At 40.3% G+C, this 25,028-nt stretch overlaps 3 protein-coding genes across 3 annotated transcripts; 1 reads left to right on the top strand and 2 right to left on the bottom strand.

Moving 5' to 3' along the window:
* Positions 1–1,583: 1,583 nt before the first annotated feature.
* On the top strand, positions 1,584–2,844 carry LOC134195511 (uncharacterized). Its single transcript, XM_062664544.1, has 2 exons — positions 1,584–1,823; positions 1,899–2,844. The coding sequence occupies exons 1-2, from the start codon at positions 1,665–1,667 to the stop codon at positions 2,601–2,603; spliced, it is 864 nt and encodes a 287-aa protein (XP_062520528.1). The 5' UTR covers positions 1,584–1,664; the 3' UTR covers positions 2,604–2,844.
* Positions 2,845–5,847: 3,003 nt separating this feature from the next.
* Positions 5,848–11,510, bottom strand: LOC134195693 (rho guanine nucleotide exchange factor 3-like). Its single transcript, XM_062664762.1, has 11 exons — positions 11,333–11,510; positions 11,122–11,229; positions 11,010–11,061; positions 10,887–10,945; positions 10,009–10,050; positions 9,898–9,954; positions 9,790–9,840; positions 6,465–6,533; positions 6,306–6,395; positions 6,159–6,252; positions 5,848–6,095 (listed from the first exon to the last, which is right to left on the bottom strand). Exons 2-11 carry the CDS (start codon positions 11,206–11,208, stop codon positions 5,947–5,949), a joined length of 750 nt encoding a protein of 249 aa, XP_062520746.1. The 5' UTR covers positions 11,209–11,229; positions 11,333–11,510; the 3' UTR covers positions 5,848–5,946.
* Positions 11,511–20,607: 9,097 nt separating this feature from the next.
* On the bottom strand, positions 20,608–25,024 carry LOC134195434 (uncharacterized). Its single transcript, XM_062664456.1, has 9 exons — positions 24,895–25,024; positions 23,973–24,030; positions 23,789–23,914; positions 23,648–23,725; positions 22,487–22,579; positions 22,351–22,413; positions 22,214–22,276; positions 22,046–22,142; positions 20,608–20,687 (listed from the first exon to the last, which is right to left on the bottom strand). Exons 1-9 carry the CDS (start codon positions 24,966–24,968, stop codon positions 20,608–20,610), a joined length of 732 nt encoding a protein of 243 aa, XP_062520440.1. The 5' UTR covers positions 24,969–25,024.
* Between the last annotated feature and the right edge of the window lie 4 nt (positions 25,025–25,028).

Here is a 25,028-nt window from a genome sequence, read left to right as displayed (position 1 = left end):
TCTTGCCATACACCAAGGCGTGCAAGCAGATCGAAGCACCACCAATTTGCTCAGTCATGTGGACTTGCATTACCAACCAAGTTTTCAATCTTTAAAAAGAGCATTCAGATGGCATGGACAACAGAAGGGTGACAAGGCATATGTTTCAATAAATTCAAAACCTTATAGTGAAACAGATCAATACTGAGTACGACTTCTTGAACAAAGCAGCAATTGCCAGTATTCTTGGTCATAACTGCATCCTCGCTTCATCCTGAGGAATTTGTTGTCATTGAACTCACAGCTGGTTCACGCAGTCATGCACTTCACAATTCTGAATGCAATACTCAAAATTGATCAGACATGTATGTCCTTCACAACTGGCGAGGTTATATTTGAGGATTGGTACTTTATTCAACAATGTGTTTCAATAGTACTCCTTGGAACTCTACGAAGGAGGTATTTATTCAAGCCGATAGTGAAATAATTTGGTATTCTCAGTTGTAGCTCTGATTTTCACAGTTGAACATTGTAGAAATTTTACAGTAGAGCCTAGAATGGATTAGGGATTAAAATACACATTACTGAGTGTGTCTGTGACTTTCACAGTATTTGTTCTGCTGCTGTGTGTAGTAGCCAGTAGCTGCTGAAGCTATATATTGTTTATATCATTAACTTTTATATTTAAAGTGCATTTGGTTTCTGCTTGTGCTGTGTGGAACTTGATCAACTAGAACAACAATAAAATGTCTACATTGTGAGCTGAGCTAGCACCTGTTCTTGGTCTGTACTGTGCTGTACTGTTCTTGGTCTGTACTGTGCTGTACTGTTCTTGGTCTGTGCTGTGCTGTGTGTGTGTGTGTGTGTGTGTGCGTGCGTGATTCCTAAATGACGCACCCAAATTTCAGCGAGACATGATCTATGAGCTACTCTAAGAAGGGTCTTCTTCTGAGGTTGTATTGCCACGGTCGATACTTGCATGATAACTTTGGGGTCCCAGTTTGCTTTAGTCAATAAATCACAACTTGACACCATATGTCTCACAATCCTTTCCTTGAAATGTGCATAGATATCGGTCTTCCTTGCTAACCAACAATCAGAGGTACGCATATGCGACATACGGGTATTAAACACGCCTACGCAGGTAATTTCAATGCTCTAGTGTTTTGTTACGGTAAACTTCTGCAGTAAACGGTTGCAAAGGGTTGTGTGATGAAGTGACAGCTTTCATCTGAGAGATAGATGATTTTGGTGAGCGTTCTATTTCAGAAATCATTTTAGAGTTCGTGCGCAGCGCGCGCTTTCTGGTCTGGAAGTTCGAGGCTATTCTTTTGCATTGCAATTGCAATCTGTATCACCACATGGGTAGTCAGTCATGGCTACGTTTTTACAACAGTTTGGTTTTTTTGTATTCATCAATGAAAATACACACTAGACAAACGAACCAGTGTAAAAAGAATTCAGGACCGTTGTTGTCCTTAGGTTAAAAAAGCGAAAGATTTGCAGCGAAGAACATGACATTGTACAGAGTAACATGCTGAGTGCACACAAGTAAAATCGCCTAGCGTACAATTTGCCACATCAACACAATTCCCGTATTAGAGGAGGCGTCAGTACGTAGCCCATTGTTCAAGTGTTCCGAGTACTGAATAAGCGTTGGATATGTCACCTACACGAAACCACTGATGAAAGAAGAAAACGGGGCAAAGTCTCAAAGGCGGAAAGGTCGTCATCGAGATACAGATAGTCAGTTCGTCAAACGTTGGATGGTGACGCTAGCCTGCGGGTGTGCTTGCGTCATTCTCAGTATGTCTCTTATGCTGTCCGTCTGGAAAAACCGACAGGTCGTATCTTCGCTAATTCGTGCTCCTAACTGACTTCCATGTATTGCATGGATATTTACGTTCACTGTGTTGTAGCTGACGCAACAAGCTCAGTTTGTAGAGGCTCAAAGATTCAACGTAGCGTTGCAGCGTGGAAAAGGTGTCCATAACGTGCATAACCGAGCCTTCTCTAAATTTCAAGAGCTGCACCATCACGTGATTAGAAATGGTGAGAGATATCCTGGTGTTGTGAAGTATAAAGACCAAGATGCAATCAACAATTCGGATGACGATGACGTCAATGAGAATGGCAGTGACGACAAACGGGCAGATGCAACATCAAAAGAAGGACGTGGCAGCAGAAGAAGGTCTGATGAAGATAACACAAAGTCAATATCAGAACACGAATCACAGCAAGAGAGTGTAGAGGAATTGAAGGAGAAAGTTAGAAAATTACGGGATGTTTATAATGCCAAAGTGACTAAACACAGGCAAAGACGTGCAGCTGGAGAACCAATTTCTCCCCAAGATGAGTCTGCATTAATGCAAGAACTCAAAGAAATGCGAGTCGAGTACTACAAAATGATTAATCAAGTAAAACACATGCGAGGCAATCAAAGCCAACCAGGAGTTTCAACACGACAGGATCGTTCTGAGAGGCACAGACAAGCACAGAGGATTCAAGAAGAAAAATATGCGAGCAAACAGCTGAGGGATAATTTCTTGAAAGGTGAGCACCGAATGATTCGAGAAGCTGCTGCTAGAGACGATTATCCAAGAGCAGATGAAATCAGACCGTAGTTGAAAAAGCATATCTTCTTCAAATAGGTTTACTAAATAGAGGACTATGTATGTACAAGTAACACTACAGACGTTTAATAGTTTCGTGATGGGAAGCAGCATCAAATTTGGTTTAGTTAAAGAAAGAAAGAATGTAAAAGGAACTGGTGTATGCATTTAGTTGATGTCAAAGCTTATATAATGCAAGCTTCTTCCCAGATTAAGAAGGGACTTTTCAGAAATTACATCATTTACTTTAGTATTTACTTTAGTTCTGTATGACTTTTGATATTTGTGTAGTAACCGAATTAATAGGGAACGGTTGTGGTTATTGGATGACTAGCAGGCATGGAGGGTTTTAGTGTGGGCTGCATTGGTTTGTACATGAATGACTTTGAATTGTGTTAGAACTCCCAGTCAACTAAATGAACGAAAGTATTGACATTGTTTAGCCTCTGTCAGTCTGATGATATTTAGGTGAAGATTAGTCTATTATGTAGTCCGTTTACATGAGCACTTGTAAGTAGCCCAGCTCAGTTTGGAAGGTACGTGTAAACACCAGCTAAGCCATGTCTCAGGATTTATAGCCAGGCAGACTCGGGTCAGGAATGTCGTGTAAATGCTACCTGTGCTAGTATAATAGTTGACATTTTCAGTTTGTAGAGTACAGTAGACCTACCCTTTTATGTGTAAAATGTCATTCTTGTAAATGTTTTGCACATTTCTCGACTGTTGTAAGGCCATGGAGAAGAAAGCGCGAGCAACTTGGCTTCTGACCGTTGTGAGTGTGAGCTAATGCGAGCTATATCAATCTCAAGTACATAATGCACATTAACAACACAATCATTAGGTGTGTGTGTGTGTGTGTGTGTGTGTGGTGTGTGTGTGTGTGTGTGTGTGTGTGTGTGTGTGTGTGTGTGTGTGTGTGTGTGTGTGTGTGTGTGTGTGTGTGTGTGTGGTGCTATAGCTCAGTTGGTTAGAGAGTTATCTTATAGAGTGTGTACATCTGGGACCCTTCAGGGTTGCAAGTTCAAGTCACTAATGGCAAGCTATGGCATAATTTCCTTGGGCAAGAAATCACACACAACTGCCTCTCTCGACTTAGGAGTATAAATGAGTACCTGGTCATTGACTGGGGGTGGCAAAGGCCCCGACTGTGACAAAGTCTATCAGCCACTAGGGTCCCGGTAGGACTTTGGGTCCCCACACTGCAGTGATGTCGTAGTCAATGCTCTTGTGAGAACTTGGCCAGGCTTCAGGAGATTATGTAGCACGGCCCATAGCTCCTCGAATAGTGCACAGGAACCTAGCCATTCAGCTGGGGGCATGACCGTGTATACACGGTGTCCTCATCCATTTGCCTTTTTTGCCATTTGTGTGTACAAACGTATATGCCCATAAACCTCAGCTACCCAAACACTGAAACGTCAACAGCCCAGACTCTTGTGACCTCATCAAGTCTGGTTGCTGTATAAATTTATGAGGTGGTCTCTCAAACAACTATATTACAAATTCATCAGGCATTTTTCTGTCTGTCTGTTTGTTGTTAACACTGTCACAATTGCTCAGACATTGCAATGGCTTGTATGTGGTAAGTGGGTGTTCTAGATCGGTGTCAAGCAGTGCAAGTAAAGTCGATTTACCCAAATAGAGACAGTTTTAGCTCTTATGTGATGGCATTGACACGTATGATCTGTGTCATCATTATCTAGTCTATAATCGAAGCGATGTCATGTCCAGGAAGTTTGTATATATGCTCCTCAGCCATTGCATAGCATGGAGTTCACAAGCCACACCTCGAATTCCTTGACAGAGTAGATGTACTTGCTAGTGAACTGCAATGTGCACCAGTATCTGCTGATAACTATCATGTCCCAATCCAAGCATCATTCTAATACAAGTTTCACACATCATGATTTGGTGTTGCACACAATCTATGCATTGCACTGCATAAAAGCTAACAAGTCTAGGTTTTACAGCTAATGAGAGTCATGAATATGGGCTATGAGTTACATCATGCTGTTGACCTTCTGAAAATCAGAGGGACCCTTTTAACTATCCTACTCGCTTTATTATTACCCCATAGTTAGCCAGAGTCAATGGTCAGGTATGGGATGATGCCTTTCTAAGAAATTGACACCTAAAGTTAATTGGTGGCAGTATTACCCGAGGCCCAGATATCCGGGCTAAGGGTATAGTAGTCATCCGACGTACGACTGTACGACTGAATTTATACTCAATTAGCGCAGATGCAAATGAAGCTATTCCGACCAATAGACAAGAAGTGGTGACATTACTGACCAATAGACAAGCGTGATGTCATCATAAGGCTCCACCTCTTTGTTTGGTAGCTGCTAACAAGAATTCGGCCATTGGGTGTCCATCCTGTACATGGTGTTTAGTCCTTTGCTTTACATTAGGGTCGTCTTAGTCGTTTTAGTGTCGTCTTCAACAGAAATTTGGCACTCCACAGGAATTTGCGAAGGGAACGTGCGTTGTCCATGACAGCGTGTCTGTTTGTCGGACGAAGCGACTGACCTGTAAGTATGCATGTCTGGGGATGCTTTACACTTTGTTTACCTAGACGAATGCATTGGAAACCTTACCTGAGACAAGTAGGTTGGGCTAAAACCTAGTATGCAAAACATTATCACGTGACAAGATATGTGATTACATACACTGGCCGAGGGTTTAGCACTGTAATGTGCTTCTCTATTCATTCAGCATTTCTACCTCAAACAGCATGATGCTACACTTAGTAGAGCTTCAAACCACCGCCACTACCTAAACTATAGAAACCTAATCTTCTATACGGTATCTGAGTCAGCAAAACCTTTAAACACACGGTTGACAGGTATGTTGAAGAATATTGGCAATTCTACAAGCACAATCTAGTAAACAGTCACTGTGGAAAGTGCCAGTTACTAAGATGTGTCTGGCTATAATGCACAAACAGAGTGCAAATGTGTTGTGATGCAATGAAATACCATATAACCAGTTATTTCTGCGATCATGATATTTCTGCAAATTTTGCACAAATAAAATTTGCAAATATTTAGTCTTAACCTTGGAGTCCCAGGAAGTCATTGTTGAACACTTGTACATGTGTGACACTGTACCAGTAACTGGTTGTAATGGAGAAATTTAATTTGCAGTAATTGAAACTTTTGTCTAAATTCTCAAACGCAGTAGTTTAAGACCACAGAAATAACCAGTTATACAGTAGTGATGTTATCAAACGATGGTCAAGACACATTTGTTAGGTACAGTAGTTATAATTGTAATTTTAATCTACCTCTATACAGAGTGAAGCTTACTGCTTTTGTCACATTTGACTGTCTTTGTGATAATGTTTGAGTAATGACTAAACTACGCTATGTGGTTGTGATTTGAGCATAACAGACTTTAAAGCAGCAAGCCATGCTTTCTTATCATGCTCGCTGTTAGCAAGTAAGGTTTGTGACTCCCATACATCGTCATCATGATGCCGAATGACTCTAAACACATGTTTGGCTACGAAACATCAAATGGGGTAACTTATCCATGACTGTGGCACAATAGATACAATATCCATACCTTGTGTTCGATTAAGTGTATTTCTTATTGAGCCTCCTTGTCGAACTTCACCATCATTCACATCTTCCACCAGCAGCTGATTAACGGGTATAGGCTATAACAAAGAGAAAGTCAAGTTTTGTGTAGTATAATTGCACAAAATGTTACCTCTTTGGAGACTTGGAACACTAAAGTGTCATTTCTAGTCGCTGGCCTTGCCACAACCAAGGATTTGTCGAGTAAGTAAAGGGTTAGTTTCTGTATGGGGAGGGAGAACAGCTGTAATTGATTACTCAGCTTCTAAAGTTTGTTTCATAACGTTCATACTGAGCCCTTCGTATTCTTCACAGTACCGTAATAAATCAAGAGACGAGAATCGACAACTGCTTGACACATCTACAGAACAAAACATGTATTGATCTTTCAGTTTATTATAATGTGTAGAAATCACTAATTCGTGAAATACAACTTGCATCAGTATTTTGAGTATGGGTGTTCCATGTTAACATATAATTTTAAAAATGAAACCTTTGATATCTGAAACAATTGTTGAGGAAATCAGAAATGGAAACGGCTCATCTTTACTTAGTGTCATAGATTCTATCAATCATGCCAGTTCTCTCCTTTCTTGTTATATATCTAAGTAAAGTCATATAATTTACATATTGTCTTGAGTGACCAGCTGGACAATCTCAACTGTGTTGGTCAGTAAGAAAGGTATTAAAAGTTGAAGGCAAACAGCAGAATACAATCACTTCAAATTCCAAATGTTGCTAATTAATAGAACTATGATCATGATGACATCAATCATCAATGCTGTCGACAGGCTGCAACTGATCACCAAACATTGCAAAAGATAAAAGATGTATCCTTTCACATGTACAATTGTGTGTCTGTGTGACTGGAAGGTAGAATGGCAAAGTAGCAGATGACTGCTGACTATTGTCCACATTACATGCATGTACATGTCATTAATTAAAATGACCTGCCATGTATACAAGTTGAAATTTTCCATCTAAGGTGATCAGTCAGGCTTGCACAAATGAAACTTACATTGGGATAGTTCATAGTGAAACTTCATTGGGGCTTGTTGCATGCAATGTGTGTAAAAAGGACAATTTTTGTTAAGTTTTGAAAAGACATTTCAAACAAGTGACTAACGTCAGTATGAAAATATCAGCATTACAAATTGTGACAATGCACTGTTTTTTAAAACAGACAGTGACAGCACCAGTAATGATTTGAGCACTTGATACATATGTACATAAGTAATATAAAACTTCTGTAATAAATAGTAACATGTGTGCTCAAATAGAAACCATGATGTAATCAACTCTTTAGATCTAAGCACCTTGAAATTAAAATCTGTTTGCCCACTAAAGAACTGCAGTATGGAGTCTTGAGCTTTGAGAATATCGATCACAATGGAGCACATGAGGTACCATGCAGGCAGAGACCCTTTACCCCTACTCTCTTAATTGTGTGTCAAGCTGGCTCGATGAAAGTAGACTACTGGTGTATCCACAGGAGTACTGTTACGCTGTGTTTGCCACCATGGTTTCTGAGGAAGAGCAGGCTCTACTGTGAGTCTACATTGACCCTCTGGGCTCTTTTAGAGTTTCCTCCCGCCACTCCTCCACATTGTCATGCAACTGCTTGAGATGCTGCATCACATTGGTAATTTGCTCATGGCATGGCATGGACAACTTCTGAAGTTTGGCTAGAAGGGTGCCCAACTACTTATGCCACTCAGGTTGAGGTCAACAGGAAACTAATGCTAGTCACTGTGCCCTTAGCAGCTGCACAGAGGTGGATCAATGGGTGGTACACCACAGCCTGTTCACTCCCTTTCTTGGACAAACTTCCTTGTGACAACAATACTAGCCTCCCCCAAATAGTGTATTGCAGTACTGATGGGTTCTACTTTATAAATTGTACTTACATTTCATGTTCTTGAATTGCTGTGCTAGACTGTATTTGTGATAGTAGTTGCTAGTATATTGTCACACTATTGTTGCATAATGCAGCCCTTTCCCAAACTCTTCATCAGCCTCTGCTGAATCTCAAATAAAATTTTATGTCGTGCAGTCACCCAGCTTGAAATTTTGTTCCACAGCACAACATTTGGCCACCGCAAGCAAAACAAATTCTTTTTGTTGACTACTTTAGAAGGGACTGGTGTTTGCACAACATTCCTTTACTGTTTGTTTGATGTTTAGTACTGTAGTTGTTGATATGGTATAAATCTATAAAACTGGTTTCATATTATTAACTCAATCACTTTGTAAGCAGCATTGACAGAATGGTAGACAAGCGTTTGCAGAAATGTTAGCTCTACCCATAACTATGTTGTACAGCATTAGGCTTCATTTTAGTGTGGCTGTTTGTGAAGTATGGGAGCACGACACAATCAGAAGAGGATATAGGATAAGACTGTAAACCTGTGTCTCAACAAACGGGCGTATACTGGTCATGTGTTACTGGCCATGCACATGTAGTACTATAGTAGTGCATTGCTACAAGCCACTCAAATTACATAAGTTTGTGTGTGTGTGTGTGTGTGTGGTGTGTGTGTGTGTGTGTGTGTGTGTGTGTGTGTGTGTGTGTGTGTGTGTGTGTGTGTGTGTGTGTGTGTGTGTTGTGCAGTAAAACTTTAATCTCATCGGCATACTTCAGTGTGGTCAGGAATTATTGAAGGATTGTATTGTACAACCATTAGTTGCACCGTGCCACACTCAATCCCAGACCTCAATGCTAATGACATTAGTTCTATTGTTTCATAGTGTTTCTACACCTAATTAAAGTAATTCTACACTAATATGTGTGCAATGCAGTGGTTGCAGATTATTCACATCAATGGTCACATACCAGTAAATACACAATCTGGAACTGACACCCTAAGTAAGTCTGTTCGAAGAGCATAGAACCTGTTTGAAGTGTGGTTAGAAGATAGGCAATTAGGGCGGAGACTGCAATATTCTGTGAAACCTTGTTGTAATTTAGTACTCAAAGAGCACCAATCATTGCCACTGCCCACCCTTCAGTCAGCATCTACTCCAGGTTGTAATTGGGTGGTGCGTCAGACATTGTTATTCCAACCAGATTTGTCCCAATGGTTTCTGTCTGACTAAGGAGACTGCTGGATGATCAATAACAAATACAAAGTGACCGATCTAAATTGGTTTCACATGTACCAGAAAGTGAGGGTGTCCGATTATTGGGTGTTGAAATAACGACCTCTGGCTGTACTACAAATGTCAGATGGTATTGCAGAACTAAGGGTAGAAGGGTTAGCTGTAGAAAAGAGTGCTGGAAACTCTTCAGACAGGGAAAGGCGTTTCTAGATGACAAAAATAATGATAATGGCTACCTACAACAAACACGTGCTATTCTTTGTTTCCAGCATCTAGGCTGAGAAAACGTGTGCAACTTTGCAGGAAGCTAATGGAGTATTAAAGCGGGATTGAAGGGGTTGTTCTGTTCAGAGATCTGGCTCCATCTAATCACGCGCTTTTGAATGATATAAGAATCAACAATGTAGGTAGGTGCTCTGTATCCAGGTTCTGTAAATTTCTCACAGGCTCCATACTCTTTGAACAGACAGGCTTTAGTTAATTAACTTAAATAGAGTGAACAAGCACATACTCATAACCTTGTTATCATCATTGCAACAAAAATATAGCCGTTTTTTGATCTCATCACACTGCAACAATGAAAATGGCATCATAAAATAGTTGTGATGCAATGCACCAGAAGATACCTCAGCCTCACCAGCCTTATGATCAACCTCTTCTACAAACTCTTGCACACTTTCACGCTTGTCAGAAAAAAACAATTATAATCAACATAGTCACAAAGCTAGAGCTCTTACAGCTGCCTTGAGATAGTACAGATCAGGATGATCTGCAGATGTCTATAAAAAGTGACAATTAATACCAACACTATTAAACATATATTTAAAGGGACACATTCCATATTATGCACATGGTCATGAACATTTCTTTTGTTCTTATATTGGATTACAGGTTCTAAACTGAATGTTTGTTTACTACAGTAGTAAGCAGTCGTGTAAGACAAAATAGATCACCCGGTGCAACAGCAGCAGTCAGTAAATATGCAAGATCTAGACAAGAAAAACAAACTATGAGCACAAAGCTTCTGGCAGCAGTTCAAGAATTGGAATTTGCAGAAAAGTGAAATACAGTTTCTACCAGTACACTATGCCATAGTACACTATACTATAGCTACAAGTAATCGTGTGCAACTGTAGTCTAAACGTAGCATCATGGGGAATATGTTTCAAAGAATCAACTTCCTAAGAGTGCAGGAAATACCACACTACTGCAAAGAGGCTTAGTAGAAAACATAAAACATTAACTGAGTATAAGACAATCCCAACTTCCAGAAGACTACCATGTTCCTTCCAGTTCTAATGCTGTACTTCTGATACTGCTGATGTACAGAAGTCAACTTTCCGTTGGATGCACTCTCGATCAAGTGCATGAAAGAACACCGTTTTGAAGACATATTTGGGAGGACATCTATGCTACATGCCCAGTCTTCTGAGAATGTACAGTTTAGTGTAGGGTATCACTTCCTTTCAATACTGTTGTGAAACATTTCTTTATCAAGAATTTGAATTTTGGTATTATGCTGTATACATTATTATTCATACCGGGAACTCAAGTGGGCATGAGAACAAAGAGCATCTACAGTGTGTCCCTTTAAAAAAAACAATAAACTTCTAACCCTGTTCATGATTTCACCAATTAGAAGTGGATACTTCATCAGTAATGATCGAGGAGCATCTATCAAGTCACTTGATCATCGTCATGCTGATGTGAATGCACACAATGTATACATATATCATACCAAGAAAATCCCATACTTCAAGTCTATGGCTGAATGATGACAGTCGACACCTCTAACAACAAAAAATAGATTACTATATAGACTATCTGGTCATAATATGATGCTTACTGACATCAAGAAAGTCAACAAAAGCAGGGTCTGTTCGTTTCTTGTAATCATACAATGACTTTGCTCGACCCAAGTTTGTATAGTAGCTCATCACACCACGAAGTTTAGGTAACTACACAACATCAACTCGGTAAAACGTAAATCGTAAATTGCACGGCAACTACACAATGTTGGCTCTAAAACTTAGTGATTGTATTATTTCACATATCACATACCCATTCAAGTAGTATCTGTCCAACTGATTCAACTATGCCATTCTTTGAGCGTGCACCTTTCAACTTCACAATCAACTCTGAAATATAGCAAAAAGTATCTGATTATAGTTAATTTACGCAACACTAAAATATTGCTTTGAGGCTGTCTGCAAATGTTGATAGTATCTTGAAATGTGAATTCTAACAGAGGGGATTCCATAGTTTGTAAAATATTGACAAAAAGCAATTTAAACATGTAAAATACGTGGCTCAAGGCACATAGTCATTGAAGAAACACAGTATATTACATTCACAGCCAGAACTGACTGGCAGCAATGCCTGGGATTACCCTCGCAATGTAAACAAAGAGGTTCTCGGATATTACAACTGTCTGCCATATGTACTAGCTGTGCCATCTGCCATATGTATGCCACATCTCCCTACAAGTCCGTCTACTACAACCATACAACCATGTCTCTAACAACTTTGGTACAACCATTAGATTATTGAAAACAAGCGCATGAGAGGTGAGTGTAACTGGCAGAAGATTTTCTATCTTGACTTGATGATTGATTTAGCAGTTTAAGCATATAGACATAATCATTACACAATTGTGCTTATCACAGCTGGTGTGTACATCACAGCAGTTCCTGTACTACTAGTAGTAGATAATTTGCAGACATCACAAGTTTGACGTTACTAGTAGGAGAGCGCATGCTACTATACGTATTACAAGCGTGTGTTGTTGAATTGCCCAGATCTAGCAAGTGTGCAGAATGACAAGCCTTCTGAAATGGCTAGGAAAGGCAAATCCAACTCTAAGAGGCAAGTTATACCAATACCAAGAACTGTCGGCCTTCCAGACCCCAACATTGAGAAGACGGAAACTAAAGCGGCGGCAAGCAAATGCATGAGATTGATACTTCTATGTGTGAGACTGCCACAAACAAGAGCAAAAGAAATCATTTACAGTATCAGCAATACGGCTCAGCCTCTGACTGTGTGAAAGTATGGCGAGGTAAACTTACTTAGAGCATAAAGTCCTGTATATGACAATACCGTATTCCCAGACATTGCTGCTGGCTTCTTACCACAAAATTTAGGTAAAGATTAATTTTCAGTGCCTCATACCAAAATTGTCAAACATAAATTGCCAAGAAATTTCTTGGTTTACAGTAGTTAAGTTTAGGTCATTTAGATCATCCAGATGCCAAGACCTGAGGACCTTGGAGTAGGCATATATTAATTAACTAAGACCGTGGGTTGCATCTCATTATGCGGAACACTAACACTTTACATCCACACATATACAGCCATTTACCACGCATGCAGCTATTCATTTACCACACATGCAGCCATTTACCACGCTTTCACAGTTGGTGTTCATGTGCAAGTATGTACATGTCAGCGAAGTTTACATGAAGAATGTCGGCATCGCAGAGAACTATTCAGTCTTTCTTCACAAGCAACGCTGTCAAAGATATAACAACACCTGCATTGTTGAAAGAAAACGAGCGGCAACTGATAATGCGCTCAGCAGATCTTCCAAGCACAGGATGACTGGAGTTAAATTGCCAGTGGCTAAATGATTTTCAAAATGATTTCCCATGGCTTCTGGTTAGTTTGGCAGAAAACAAGGCCTCTAAGATATATATTTGGATTGATATCCCATGCAAAATGCTCACTCTGCTAGAGCATGAAAGAAACTCAATTGTGCCATGAATCGGCTGTCTTTAGAGAAGCAACCCATGCACTGTTGAGCAAGGATGGTGGAATTTCTAGAGCATTTGATGAAGCCATATCTGTACAGAGAAAAGCCTCATTGATCTGTAAAATACATAGTTTTAACCAGCATGGGGCATGACACTGGGGAAACACCCACTTCACGCAGTGTCTCACTCTGCCTTTTAAGATTTCTGGGGAGAACACTGAGGTTCTTGCTGATGAAGTAATTATGGTAGGAGTTGGTACTGACAGAGCATCGGCCGGTGAACATCTCTGAAGTCAACAGTATGAAGGGTAAACTGCAAACTCAACTACCGTGGTTGATGTGGCAGTGGTGTTTTTGCACACAAACTTGAACTGGCTTGCAAAGATGCACTGAGCAGCCAGTTAATCAAAGACATAATGGAGCTATTGTTTGGCTATATTATCTGTACTCCAAGTCTTCTAAGAAGACTCGTGACCTACTTGACATTGTAAGGTGACAGAAGTATATTATTTTCCTATGGGCAGAAATGTGCCTATCCATTCTTCAGGAACTCAATGGATAACCCACAAGAGAAGAGCTCTTCAAGGTTTCTTGACAGGTATAAAGCATATGTCAACCATCTGTCAGCCCTTGCAGAGGATAAATGGTCTAAGAGTAAAGACAGAGCACATGTTAAGGGATACGTCAACAAGATGAAGACTGGCAGGACTTTAGTTGAAACAGCAATGTGCATAGACTTACTGCAACCTGCAGCTATGCTCATCTGCTAAGTTTATCTCTTCAAGATGATGGAGTAAGCATTGTTAGTGGTCTGAAGAACCTACTTAAAGTCAACAAATCACTTAAGTTAAACTTCTTGGTGAACAGGAGCCTCGTGAATGGTCAACTGTCAAACTTCTTCTCAGTCGCATCCAAGAAGACAAAGGAGATACGGTGTACCAAGGAGTATGGTAGCAAACTGTTCAGATGCTGCGGTCAAGGGGGATCTATTGCATCTAAAGACCAGCATGAGGGATCGACTCAACTGGTGTGACAACCAGTTACTCCACCTTATTATAGTGTTTCTTGACACTCAGACATGGCAATTGAAACCTGGTATGGATCAAGACATGGCTGATATTGTTGTTGACGGTATCAAACATGCTGTAGAAGCAATCAGTGCTCAGTTTGTGGTGCCTTTGGAAGCTAAAGGTGTTAGTGTTCTTGACCTTCATGATGAAATTGAAGATATTGTCCAGTATATTTAGGGCATGCCTCAACATCAGTAAGCAGTCTTATCAATTCGTTTGGTACCATCTCCATTGCTATCTTGATCATAAAACGTGGCCTAATGCTTTAATCTCTGCCAATTCATATTTAGTCTTACTTTTGCTTCTACACAAGTGGAAAGAATGTTTTCCTTGTTGAAGGAAGTCAAAAAATACACGAACAAGATTGAAGACAACCACTCTGACAGACATTATGAACACTTGAGAGGAATAGACATCATTTGGGGAATTTAAAGATGATGCTGCCATAGAATTGTGGCTGGCTGCATGTAACACAACTGGAAGTCCCAATCAAGGTATCCGCAAGCCGTATAGACAGAGAAAGAGACCAATAGCTTCTGAGGAACATGAACATGCTCATTTCAGCACTGACTGCTGTACATTAGCTGACTGGGATGACTGGCAGAATTGTTTATCTGACATTGACATAAATCAAACCAGTGTCACACTGTCTACTTCATCAGAAACTTCTGACACAGGCAGTAACCGAGTGACTGACTGTGGTTGTAATCGAGGTGTTTTACTGTTGGATAGCACTGACGTAGGTTTTGCTTATGTTGATAATTTATTAAAGGCAATATGACCTGTAGGAGATCAAATTACATAATTAAAGAACATATGTTACACGAAAGCAGGCCACAGCTGCCATTTTGTTATTTTCTAATTCAGTGTAACTTGAGATCATTCCATTGTTATAACAAACTTGAAGGTGACTAGTCACCTGGCATGTCACTTAAAGGAGAAGTTCCACAATTTTGTATGTAAGGTTCAGATGAAAGGTACCAGTGTGAGTGATCCATCTATCAATGATTTACAGAGCTCACCCTTCTCTGATTGCCAGTAGAAGCCTGTAAAGTAGGGGGCGTAACTGTTAGTGTGCCACCAATTTAAATTATGACATCATGAGTTCATTGGGCTTCATGTGCAGTATAGGGGGAGTTACCTCAGCACATGTGCTTGAGATGGTACACTGTATAGCCTTTGGTTGCTGTAACAAAAACACTGACATCAAGCGAGGGGTGAGTTTCTTTACTCTACTGCTCAAGAAGCCAGATCTTTTTAAGCAATGGCTTGTCAAGTTGAGTTTGAAAGACCCACCCATATCCAAGCACAGCCGTGTTTGTTCTGAGCACTTTACTCCAGAATGTTTCAAACGTGACCTAAAAGCTAAGCTAATCGGAACAAATACTGTGAGACGTCTCAAGCCAGACGTGTTGCCTACAATCTTCTCTTTCATGGAGCACAAAGCACAAAGCAAACACAAAGAGCTGTAAGCTCCGTAATTTGTTTCTTCTAGTTTTCATAATGGCCATGCCTCGCCTTATTAAACATGTACATCGGGTAGTGTACCAACACGTAACATATTGTAACACATTGCATTATGCCTATATGTCCACAAGATGTAAACAGAAAGTATATACTGTACCTACACAAAGAGTCTAGATCTGAACACAACACTCTGTTATTGTAACAAGCCAGGGCAACAACATTACACATTACAGTAGTACCGCTAAAGTTTAATTGAACATGCAAACATTCCTGTATACTGTTACACACTGTGCTTAGTTAGCATTTAAACCAAGTACTATTCTATTTTGGTAGAGTATAATCCACTCCAACGTTTTAATTCTAGTAAATAGACTAAAGCAGTAAATGACCATGTGCTAGGCGGTTAAAGAGATTCTCTTGGGAACATCCAGCAAAAGGCAAAGGAAGATAATGAAGAAGTAGAAGCACCTCAAGAGACTATTTTTGTGCTGATGTTCCTAAGTCTGCTCGTGAGGTAGGAACAGAGTATGACCTGGATGACATTCTGGGAATAGTTGAGGACCATTGTTACTGCATAGACACATCATCACCAGTCAGGGCAGTAACAGCAGATATAACGGAAGTCAAATTTGATGTCAGTCAAAGTCAGCTTGCAATCACGAATGATAGCCAAGAAGTTCTTCCAGCTAGTCAAAAAAGTGAAGCATCAGAAGAAGTAGAAACTGTTCTAGACAGGAACTTTGATCCATCATTCAGTGTTCATACTAGTAATTCTAATCAAAGCCTGTCTGATGTCATTGATTCTGCATGAGCTTGACGACTTAACTCTTTCAACTGAAAGGACCAATTCTAATGATGTTTCAAAATTTATTGTTTTTTAATGACTGCCTTCAAGAACTGTTTTAGTTTTGTCCAGCCTGTGGCTCACCTGTCGTTACCCACACTCAGTTCTGCACAGGTACACATTTAACAGTGAACATCATCTGTTCCAAAGAACACGAAAGGCAATGGAGATCACAACCATCCATTGCAGAAATGCCTGATGGCAACCTGATGGTCTCTGCAGCTATTGTTTTCTGGAGATGCCTGGAAGAAACATCAACAAGAAATTTTAAAGTCTGTAAGTGGACCACTTTCGATTTTTGGGGATGGAAGATGCGATAGTCCAGAGTATTCAGCTAAATATGGAACATACATCATTATAGACCAAAATACAGAGAAGATACTTTCAGTTGGTTCAGGTGGGTGCAGTTGCTGACTCTGTTGCTATGGAAAAGACAGGACTTTAAAAGTCACTTCAACTTCAATATTTGTTGAATGAAGGTCTCTCAATACATCAATTAGCTACAGACATCCACAAATCACTAGCTTTATGCAAAAAACTATCCATCAGTTGAACATCAGTATGATAATATGGCATGTCTCTAAAGGAGTTTCTAAGAAGCTCGCCAAACAGGGAAAGCAAAGCTTGTCAGAGCCTCCTTCCATGGATACCATCAATTTGCAATCGTTTGTGGTGGTGTGTTTCATCTTGCCATGGTAACAGAGAAATCTTGAAAGAAAAATGGATGTCTATGCTTCATCACATTTCTGACGTACACACTTGGGCTAGTGCAAACCACTTTCTAGAATGTGCCCACCAGCAACTTTCTGAGGAAGAGAGACAAGACAAGTAGTGGTTAAAAAAAGGTTCTCCTCCTCATGAAACATTGAAGTCAGGTGTCCTTGACAAAATTATTAAAGATATTGGCAAACTTAAATGAACACTTCACCAATTGACACATGTGCAGTGGATATTAACGTACATTAAGGCCTTGGGCTGCAGACCAAATGCTTGCTGTGTTGTGCAACGCATTGTTTTGGTCTAGTTTTAGTTACAGTTTATAAGCGACTCAGTCATTCGTACGCTGTAAACTCCACATGATCGTCTTGAGCGAATTGCAATCGCTCGGTCTTTCCCACTTTTCTCCATGTTTCTTTCTACAAATGGAGGCCATACTACAGTTTGAAAGAGCTTGAGTGATGCAAAAAACACAAACGTGCGTTACCACACATAATCACGTGACACCAAATACCTTCGTTCTATAGCCAACCCATCACCGTATGTGTGCATTTTGCCGTAGATTGAGGGTGAGTCAGTGATGCAAAAGCACATTTTACTTCTGCCTAAGCAAATATCAAAGTCTACACAAAGTGGTAAAATGAAACCTACACCTATTGGACGTTGTTTGAAAAACCACCAAGTCGATTTTGTTTTTTGGCCTTATCATAATACTCAGCTATCAAGTTTGCTCTGAAATAGCGCCAAAGTTCTCAACTTGGGCGCGTTTGATTGGGCTATTCCAGCCCCTTCCAGAAGAGGCTTCGTGTGCACACCCCTCTTCCAACTTCTACAGTTCTGCCGCTATAGTCAAAAGAGCCAACTCTACAGACTCTTCTGCTTATTGGAAGAGCACGCCCCTCTTCCAGCCCCTACCAGCTCCTGCACCGGTAGAGGTTGGGAAAGAGGCATGTCTTCCAGACTCTTCTGGAAGAGGCTGGAGGAGCCCAATTGAACGCTCCCCTAAAGACTACTAGAAACAATTAGCGGCCAAGGGTGGAGTCAGACCAGTAAAGTGCTCCTCTAGAGAGACATTTCGGAGATTTGTGTTAACGCAACATTTCAGAGACGAGTGCTAATGTACATTTGCGGCAAAAAGCAATGGCCACATGCGCTGATGGAAGTGACAAGAACTGCAACGTGAAGTTACAGTTGAGTCTAGTTTTTATGACAGGGCCCCTTTGGTGCGTCGTAAAAACAGCTGTCATACGTAGTCTGTCACACATGAACACTAGCAAAAGGATAAAGGAGGCAAGCGGTTAGCCTCGAACTTCCAGACCAGAGAGCGCACAAAGCGTGCAAACTCTAGTCTGGACCAAGTCAATACTAAAATGATTTTAGAAATAGCCTTCTAAGTCAATCAGCTCCTTACAACTGGAATGTCGATTGTAAATTCTGATTGGTTTAGCAGTAATTGGTTGTGCTAAGTGCACTAACACTGATTGCACACGTGTGAAATCCTCGTGGGCAGCTAAGTGCACGCCAGAGCCGTGATGAAGACTCTGGTGCAAGCACACATCTTACTTTTAGTTTCAGCTTCAGTTCTTCTATATTTTCAAGCCTGTGGTGACAAGACATGCACAGCAGCATCGCTAGACCATCACCTTTGACAACTGGTCAAGCGGTAGTCTCGCCAGTCAAGCGGTTAGACTAGCTAGCGGTCTGCCAAAGAATCAAAGAGTTGTGGTTTTATGCCGTCCACCAAGATATCGCTGCAAACACGGCAGACGTCTCTTCCTTGTTCAAGAGATCTCATGGCATTTACAAATGATATGTTGATCTAGGTAAAACAATCTTACGCTGTTAGACTACCATTTAGCATTGCTTTTGATAAGTACTTCTGAAATCATTTTAGTATTGACTTGGTCCAGACTAGAGTCTGTGCGCTTCTCTGGTCTGGATGTTTGAGGCTAGCAAGCGGTATCAGCGATCTGTTTCGGCATCTACCACGCTTCCGTGGAATCACGGATTGTTGTCGGTGTCACGTGATGTTACACATGATGGCGAGAAAACCATTGTCACCATCATGATAGAAAAGCGTTGCCGGCTTGATAAGTATGAGTAAGTTGTGCAGAAGTGTTTCAGCTACTGAACCAAACAGCACGCTTTGCAAACTGCAATCTAGGGTAGATATTCTAGAAGTTGGGAGTCCCAATCAAAAAAGTTACAAACGCGTCCGATACAATTTATCATTTAATCGGTTAAAAGCATACGTAAGGATATCTCGTTCTGCAAATGTGTCAAATGTCTCAATGTATGCGGGGCGCAATGTGCTAACGCATGTGGCCAAAATGTTCCTTTAATTAATCAATTTTGTTATACTGGAATTGTTGAAGTGTACCACTTCCTTTTACTAAAGTACTGTCCCAAAAGGCTGCACTTTCGCTACAAAGGAATGATTGCTTGAACCCAAATGACAGCTCTGGATCACAACAATAATGTTGACAGAAGCCAAGCTGCAACAGCCCATGAACAAAAGAAGTACAAAGTTGTCTTTCCTAAAGCCAAAAAGCAATGCATTGCAAAACCCATAATGGAGCCAAAGTCTTTTGGATACCTTAATGATATGCTAGCTGCAGTTCTTGAAAGAAGAAGCACCACCCATGAGTCACTGAAGACTAAGAAAGCTTATCCACCACAAGCCTCTATACCCCCTAATCGATATTGAAACATGCCCTAGACCACCAAAGGAAACAGTTACAGAAAACTACAAAAGCAGATTCTGATGCTAGCCACCTAAAAACATTTACACTGACTGGCCACTGTGGCCCAACAAAACTTTCTTGAAATCCAACATATTCCCCAGTTTCTTCAAGAAAATGCCTTCTGATAGGTCACAACACATGCTGGTATCACTATTCTCACTCTCCTGCCCATTTTTCTGTGTACCCAGTATGTAAACCGACGGTAAGATGGCAACCTCAGCAACCTGGAATATCAAGTACTTACATCGCACAAACGACTTCAGTATAGTATGCTCTACCACAGTACTAACATGCATGTTAGTGGCTCCGTGATAGAATCCTGTCTCACTTCAACCATTGCCACCGCCACTGTGTACAGCACCCCTCTATTTAGGCACACAAAAGCAAAATATTTGTGCTGAGTGATGCAATGTAAACCATGCAACATCCAGTCTCGTTTGTTCATTTCTTGGCAACAAAGGCGCATTCTTTACCGGTAGGCATAATACCGCACGTTCCACAGCTACACCACTCCATTTTGCCCACTCTCTCTCCATCTTCAGTTGATCCTCTTCTGTCATCACCATCTAGATCTTCCGTACTATCTGCATCTTCCGTACTCGAAGGATCATTAACTACTCTACGCTCAGGCTCAAAACATACGGTTCAATGTCAGCCGTGTCCAAGTCTACATCCACGTATAATAGCATTTACGCATCATGAAGTCATGATGCCATCAGTCACCATGGCTACACACCGCACAGTTATGCCCAAGAATCATCAACTACTCTACGCTCAGGCTCAAAACGGTAAGGTTCAATGTCAGCCATGTCCAAGTCTACATCTGGAAGATCCACGTATAATACAATTTACACATCATGAACTCATGACATCATCAGTCAACATGGCTATGCACCACAGTCATGTCCCCACTTTACAGGCTTCTACTGGCAACTAGAGAACGGTGAGCACTGTAAGTCATTAAAGGTGCAAGGTCACACTCGGACATGCGCACTTGAGCCGATCTCAAGTTGAGTCAAGTGACGTAGTTTTTGTGTTGTAGCTATTGTATGTAACATATATTCAAGTGTTCTGGCAAGAAAATCAGTTTTGATCGCCAGTAAGCCCTTCAAATGATGTTCATATGCTAAGTATGTGCAAAGGTCAATAGACAAAAACTACTGCAAAACTGGCTATTTAGGTGTCGATTGACGAGAACAGCAACAGTGTAAGCTTTACATAATACAAACGTTTGGTGCTCACTGTGAACTGAGTGCGCTTAGTTACTCGGAGAGAAAGATGTGACTACGGTAGATGCCACATATGGGAATGTGACATGTGCTTTTTGGTCACGTGCAGAGTGTAAGGAACTCTGATCTGGCTCAAAGTGTGAGGGTGCTTGTCGAATTTTACCAAAACTGCAGTGTAGCAACCTCAGTTTGAGGTTTTAGAAAAAAAACTCCAAGTACTACATCTAAAAGCCTAAAATTTAGCTATCAGAGTCACAGTCTAATGCAACCTCATACTGCAACGTCTTGATCGTTCCAATTCAGGCTATAGAGAGACTTCAGTCAGCTTTAGCTTTGCCTTCAGTGCAAATTAGAGCGTCTAAGCCCTCGCTCGCGGTTACTGAGTGTTTGAAAACATGCACCCTTTTCAAAGGGATGCAGTGCACATGTCCAAACATAACCCCGCACCTTTAAAGGCATATCAAATCATCTGCGCATTAATGAAACCGGCTGTGTTGTGCTGTTGATCATAGCAACGATAGGGTATTAGTAATTTACTCCCTGCCTTATACCCTACTGCTCCTAATGTCTTTTGAGTAATAATCTTTTCAATTTTTTTGCTTTCAAAAACAATAGAATAACAGAAAACATAATATTTTGGTCTCAAAAAAATTGTCAGTTGTCCGGGCTTTTGGTATTTGTGCGTGTGCATGAAACATCGTCAAAAATGGCCACTAGACATAAGTATGCAGCTCAGGATGCCAACTCGAAATGTTTAGAGAATTGAATCAGTTTCAAAGAATAAATACACAAATAATTAAATTGAAAAATGACAAGTACTGCACATCAAGACCTTAAAAATTTAGGATTCGTAAAAAATTCTAAATTATACTTGGAGTCTCAAAGAGAATTAGTTTTGAAAAACACGAGGAGCAGTAAGGTAGTATGGACATGTAGTAATCGATCAATATACCTTTATGAAGTGGTAGCAGCTCATCAATACATCCAAACAGTGCACTGTGCTCTTCTGCAGTCAACAACGTAATTTTCTTGAGAGGATGAAACATACACTGTCCAACAATAACAGCAGCTATATTATCACAATAGTATCATTAGTCAAAAAAGTTAATATGATATCCACCTCAACAACACTCGTCAGATCATCTCTCATCACTTCTTCAGTTGTGACCAATTCATGAATAGCCTAATAGATAAACATTAATTAATATAAAAATAAAAATATCAACTAAAGTCATAGACGTTCTTCATAAAAAGTACCTCTTGTCTTTTGATGTCTGATGTACTAAAATTCTCAGAATTTTCAATAGTTTCAACCCAACACTATACAATCATAACAACCAAAACAACTTGGCTTGTGCATTATACTTGTGTACTCGTCTGCAATCAGTGACACCTTCTTTTCTCGTGGTTTGTACTTCACTTCAGGACTGTGATAGCGCTTAAATGCCTTCTTGGATGGATTGGAGTTTTCACCGTCAAATGTTCTCTAAGAAACAATAAAATTCATTTGTATTGCAGTGTTCTCCCCAGAATGTTTTGGCAGAGCGGGCCGCTCTGCCTTATTCTAAGCAATTAAGCTTTTAGGTAAAGCAGATCATCCAGATGCCAAGACTTGAGGATCTCAAAGTAAGCTTATTAAATTAATTAACTAAGACAGCAGGTCGCATCTAATTGTGCGGACTAATTGTGTAAAACACTTAACACTTTTTTACACCCAGGCATGCAGCCTTAGCCATGCTTTTGCAGCTGGTGTTCACGTGCAAGTGGGTATATACGTATACATGTCAGCAAAGTGCACGTGTCATGTGGGCGTCGCAGAGAACTATTGAGTCTTTTTTACAAGCAACGCTGTCGAAGATAACAACACCTGCATTGTTGAAAGAAAACGAGCGGCAACTGATGAAGCACAAGATGACTGGAGTAGATCGCCAGTGACTAAATGATATCCTGGCCATGGCTTTTAGCTGTAATGAGGCAGAAAAGGAAACACAGTCATTGCTGTGCTCTCTTTGTTGAAAGACACAATCTAGGACTAAAAGATGTGCACTAGGTAAAGCTATCTAGATTAATATCCCATGTAAAACAATCACTTGCCAAAGTCAACTAGAGCATGAAAGCCGCACGTGCCATGAATCAGCTGTCTCTATAGAAGCAACCCGCGCACTGTCAAGCAAGGACAACGAAATTTCTAAAGCTTGACACAGTTGAGCCTCATTGATCTGCAAAATATAGTTTTAACTGCCATTGGGCGTGGCATTGGGTAACGCCCACTTCAAGGAGTATTCCGCTCTGCCTTCTAAGATTTCTGGGAAGAACACTGTATAATTGTAAACCAAATTACACTAAATGTTGTTTGATCTACAGCCACTAACTGAAAAGCCAAGTCTAAAGTAATTGATAACTGATGTGCCATTCTAGACAAGCAATTATTTAAGATATTATACAAATAAAATTGAATGTACAGTATTCATTCTAATGTGATATAATTAATATTTTATTAATAAATTAAACATTAGACAACTCAGGCAGTGAATTATATTGTAGTAATCCCAACCTTTAAAGCTCGTATTGGTGGTGAACTAGCAACTAAGTGAGCAAAGTGTGCTGTTACTCTACTGAGTGGTGTCTTGCTCTGTAAACAAACAAAAATATTTCATAGCCACAAACAGCTGTGAGTCAGGCAATATGAGCTTACTTTGACACTTCGTATACTGGAAACACTTGAAATGCTTGCAAGACTAGAGATAGAGCAAAGACTAAGAGTGTCAGCTTGATCACCAGATGGTTCAGCAGGTTTCCTTTTTCTCAAACGAAGGCGACCCTGTCACCAACCAATGTGTGTCGTACCCTATGCTTATAGACAAAAATTGTTTTCTCACAAATCGCCTCCTTTTCTTGCCCTCTGGTGTCTGGCAGTCATTGTGTAGGACAGTATTGCTATAGATAGTGGTAGCAAAACATATCATGCTGTTAGATTAGTGTCTTAATTAATTTATGTCAAGTATGTCTAGTGCTTTTTAGACTCAGAGATAAAATGCACATATTACAGCAATAAAATAGTCACTCCTTAGAACTGATAAGCAAAAGAAACATCTAGCTGTCTGGTAACAAACTGTACAAAATAAATGACCACAAATAAAAAGATGTTTCTTTCATATCAACATGCTCACACAACAAGCAAATTCTGTAGTGCATTGAAACTACAGAAAACTCTTAATATTATGCGCGCATGCAGTGGAAAGTTTATGAGACACAGTCTACTAGAAGAGAGCATTTAGTTAAATTTTACAACACTGCAGCACATTTACTATAGTTATTGTCTATAACTCATAACTATTAATTGAAACACAGATGGGTCAAGTACTACGGAGTTCTAGAAAACGTATACTCAACTGAACTTGCTATCACTCTGATGTTATATAAAACAAGCGGCTAGTTCATACACGCAACTCGTTCGTTTTGTGTTGTACAGTACCCTATTAGCTAAGCACACCGCGCCTTCTATAGTATAGCTTAGCTATAATTAGACGAATTCTACCGTACTACGTCCCGCTTACCCTATTGTATACTCTAGTCTAAATTTTTTACAACTGGCTAAACAACTAAAATCTTACATCTGCCAGTCCCTGATCGCACAGTACCGATGTATGATCGATCTCGTTAGCTAAGACCACGCAAATAATAATATCTCAGCGGCATACGAACGCAGACTAGCGCTCCGCTTTGTAGATTGTGACTTTTCTAAGCAATTTATTCGCTGCTAGGAATACTGACCGCCTCTAGCTAAACTCTAATACTCACCTTCCTAGCTCCGGAAGACTAGGGGAATGTGTCAAGGATAAACAACCTGGCGCATTCTCTTTGTAAACCGACATCACAGTACACTGTACCGTCACAGTTCAAACTCGCCTGACAGGTTGGCGTGACCAATCAGA

Source organism: Corticium candelabrum, chromosome 20 (assembly GCF_963422355.1).
Source record: "Corticium candelabrum chromosome 20, ooCorCand1.1, whole genome shotgun sequence".
Lineage (NCBI taxonomy): Eukaryota > Metazoa > Porifera > Homoscleromorpha > Homosclerophorida > Plakinidae > Corticium > Corticium candelabrum.
Note: the sequence above shows the minus strand (reverse complement) of the source record. Positions and strands in the feature narration are given on the sequence as shown.

Bases quoted from the DNA above. Each gene is read 5' to 3' on its own strand.
- LOC134195511 (XM_062664544.1), top strand. From the start codon at position 1,665: ATGAAAGAAGAAAACGGGGCAAAGTCTCAAAGGCGGAAAGGTCGTCAT. The intron at 1,824-1,898 runs GTCGTATCTTCG...ACTGTGTTGTAG, and splicing joins CCGTCTGGAAAAACCGACAG to CTGACGCAACAAGCTCAGTT.
- LOC134195693 (XM_062664762.1), bottom strand. From the start codon at position 11,208: ATGAGCTACTATACAAACTTGGGTCGAGCAAAGTCATTGTATGATTAC. The intron at 10,051-10,886 runs GTTAGAAGTTTA...CACTTTTTATAG, and splicing joins TTGGTGAAATCATGAACAGG to ACATCTGCAGATCATCCTGA. The intron at 9,841-9,897 runs GTATCTTCTGGT...TCATTGTTGCAG, and splicing joins ATAAGGCTGGTGAGGCTGAG to TGTGATGAGATCAAAAAACG.
- LOC134195434 (XM_062664456.1), bottom strand. From the start codon at position 24,968: ATGTCGGTTTACAAAGAGAATGCGCCAGGTTGTTTATCCTTGACACAT. The intron at 23,915-23,972 runs GTGAGAAAACAA...GGTTGGTGACAG, and splicing joins GCAAGAAAAGGAGGCGATTT to GGTCGCCTTCGTTTGAGAAA. The intron at 22,414-22,486 runs GTGTCACTGATT...ATGATTGTATAG, and splicing joins ACAAACCACGAGAAAAGAAG to TGTTGGGTTGAAACTATTGA.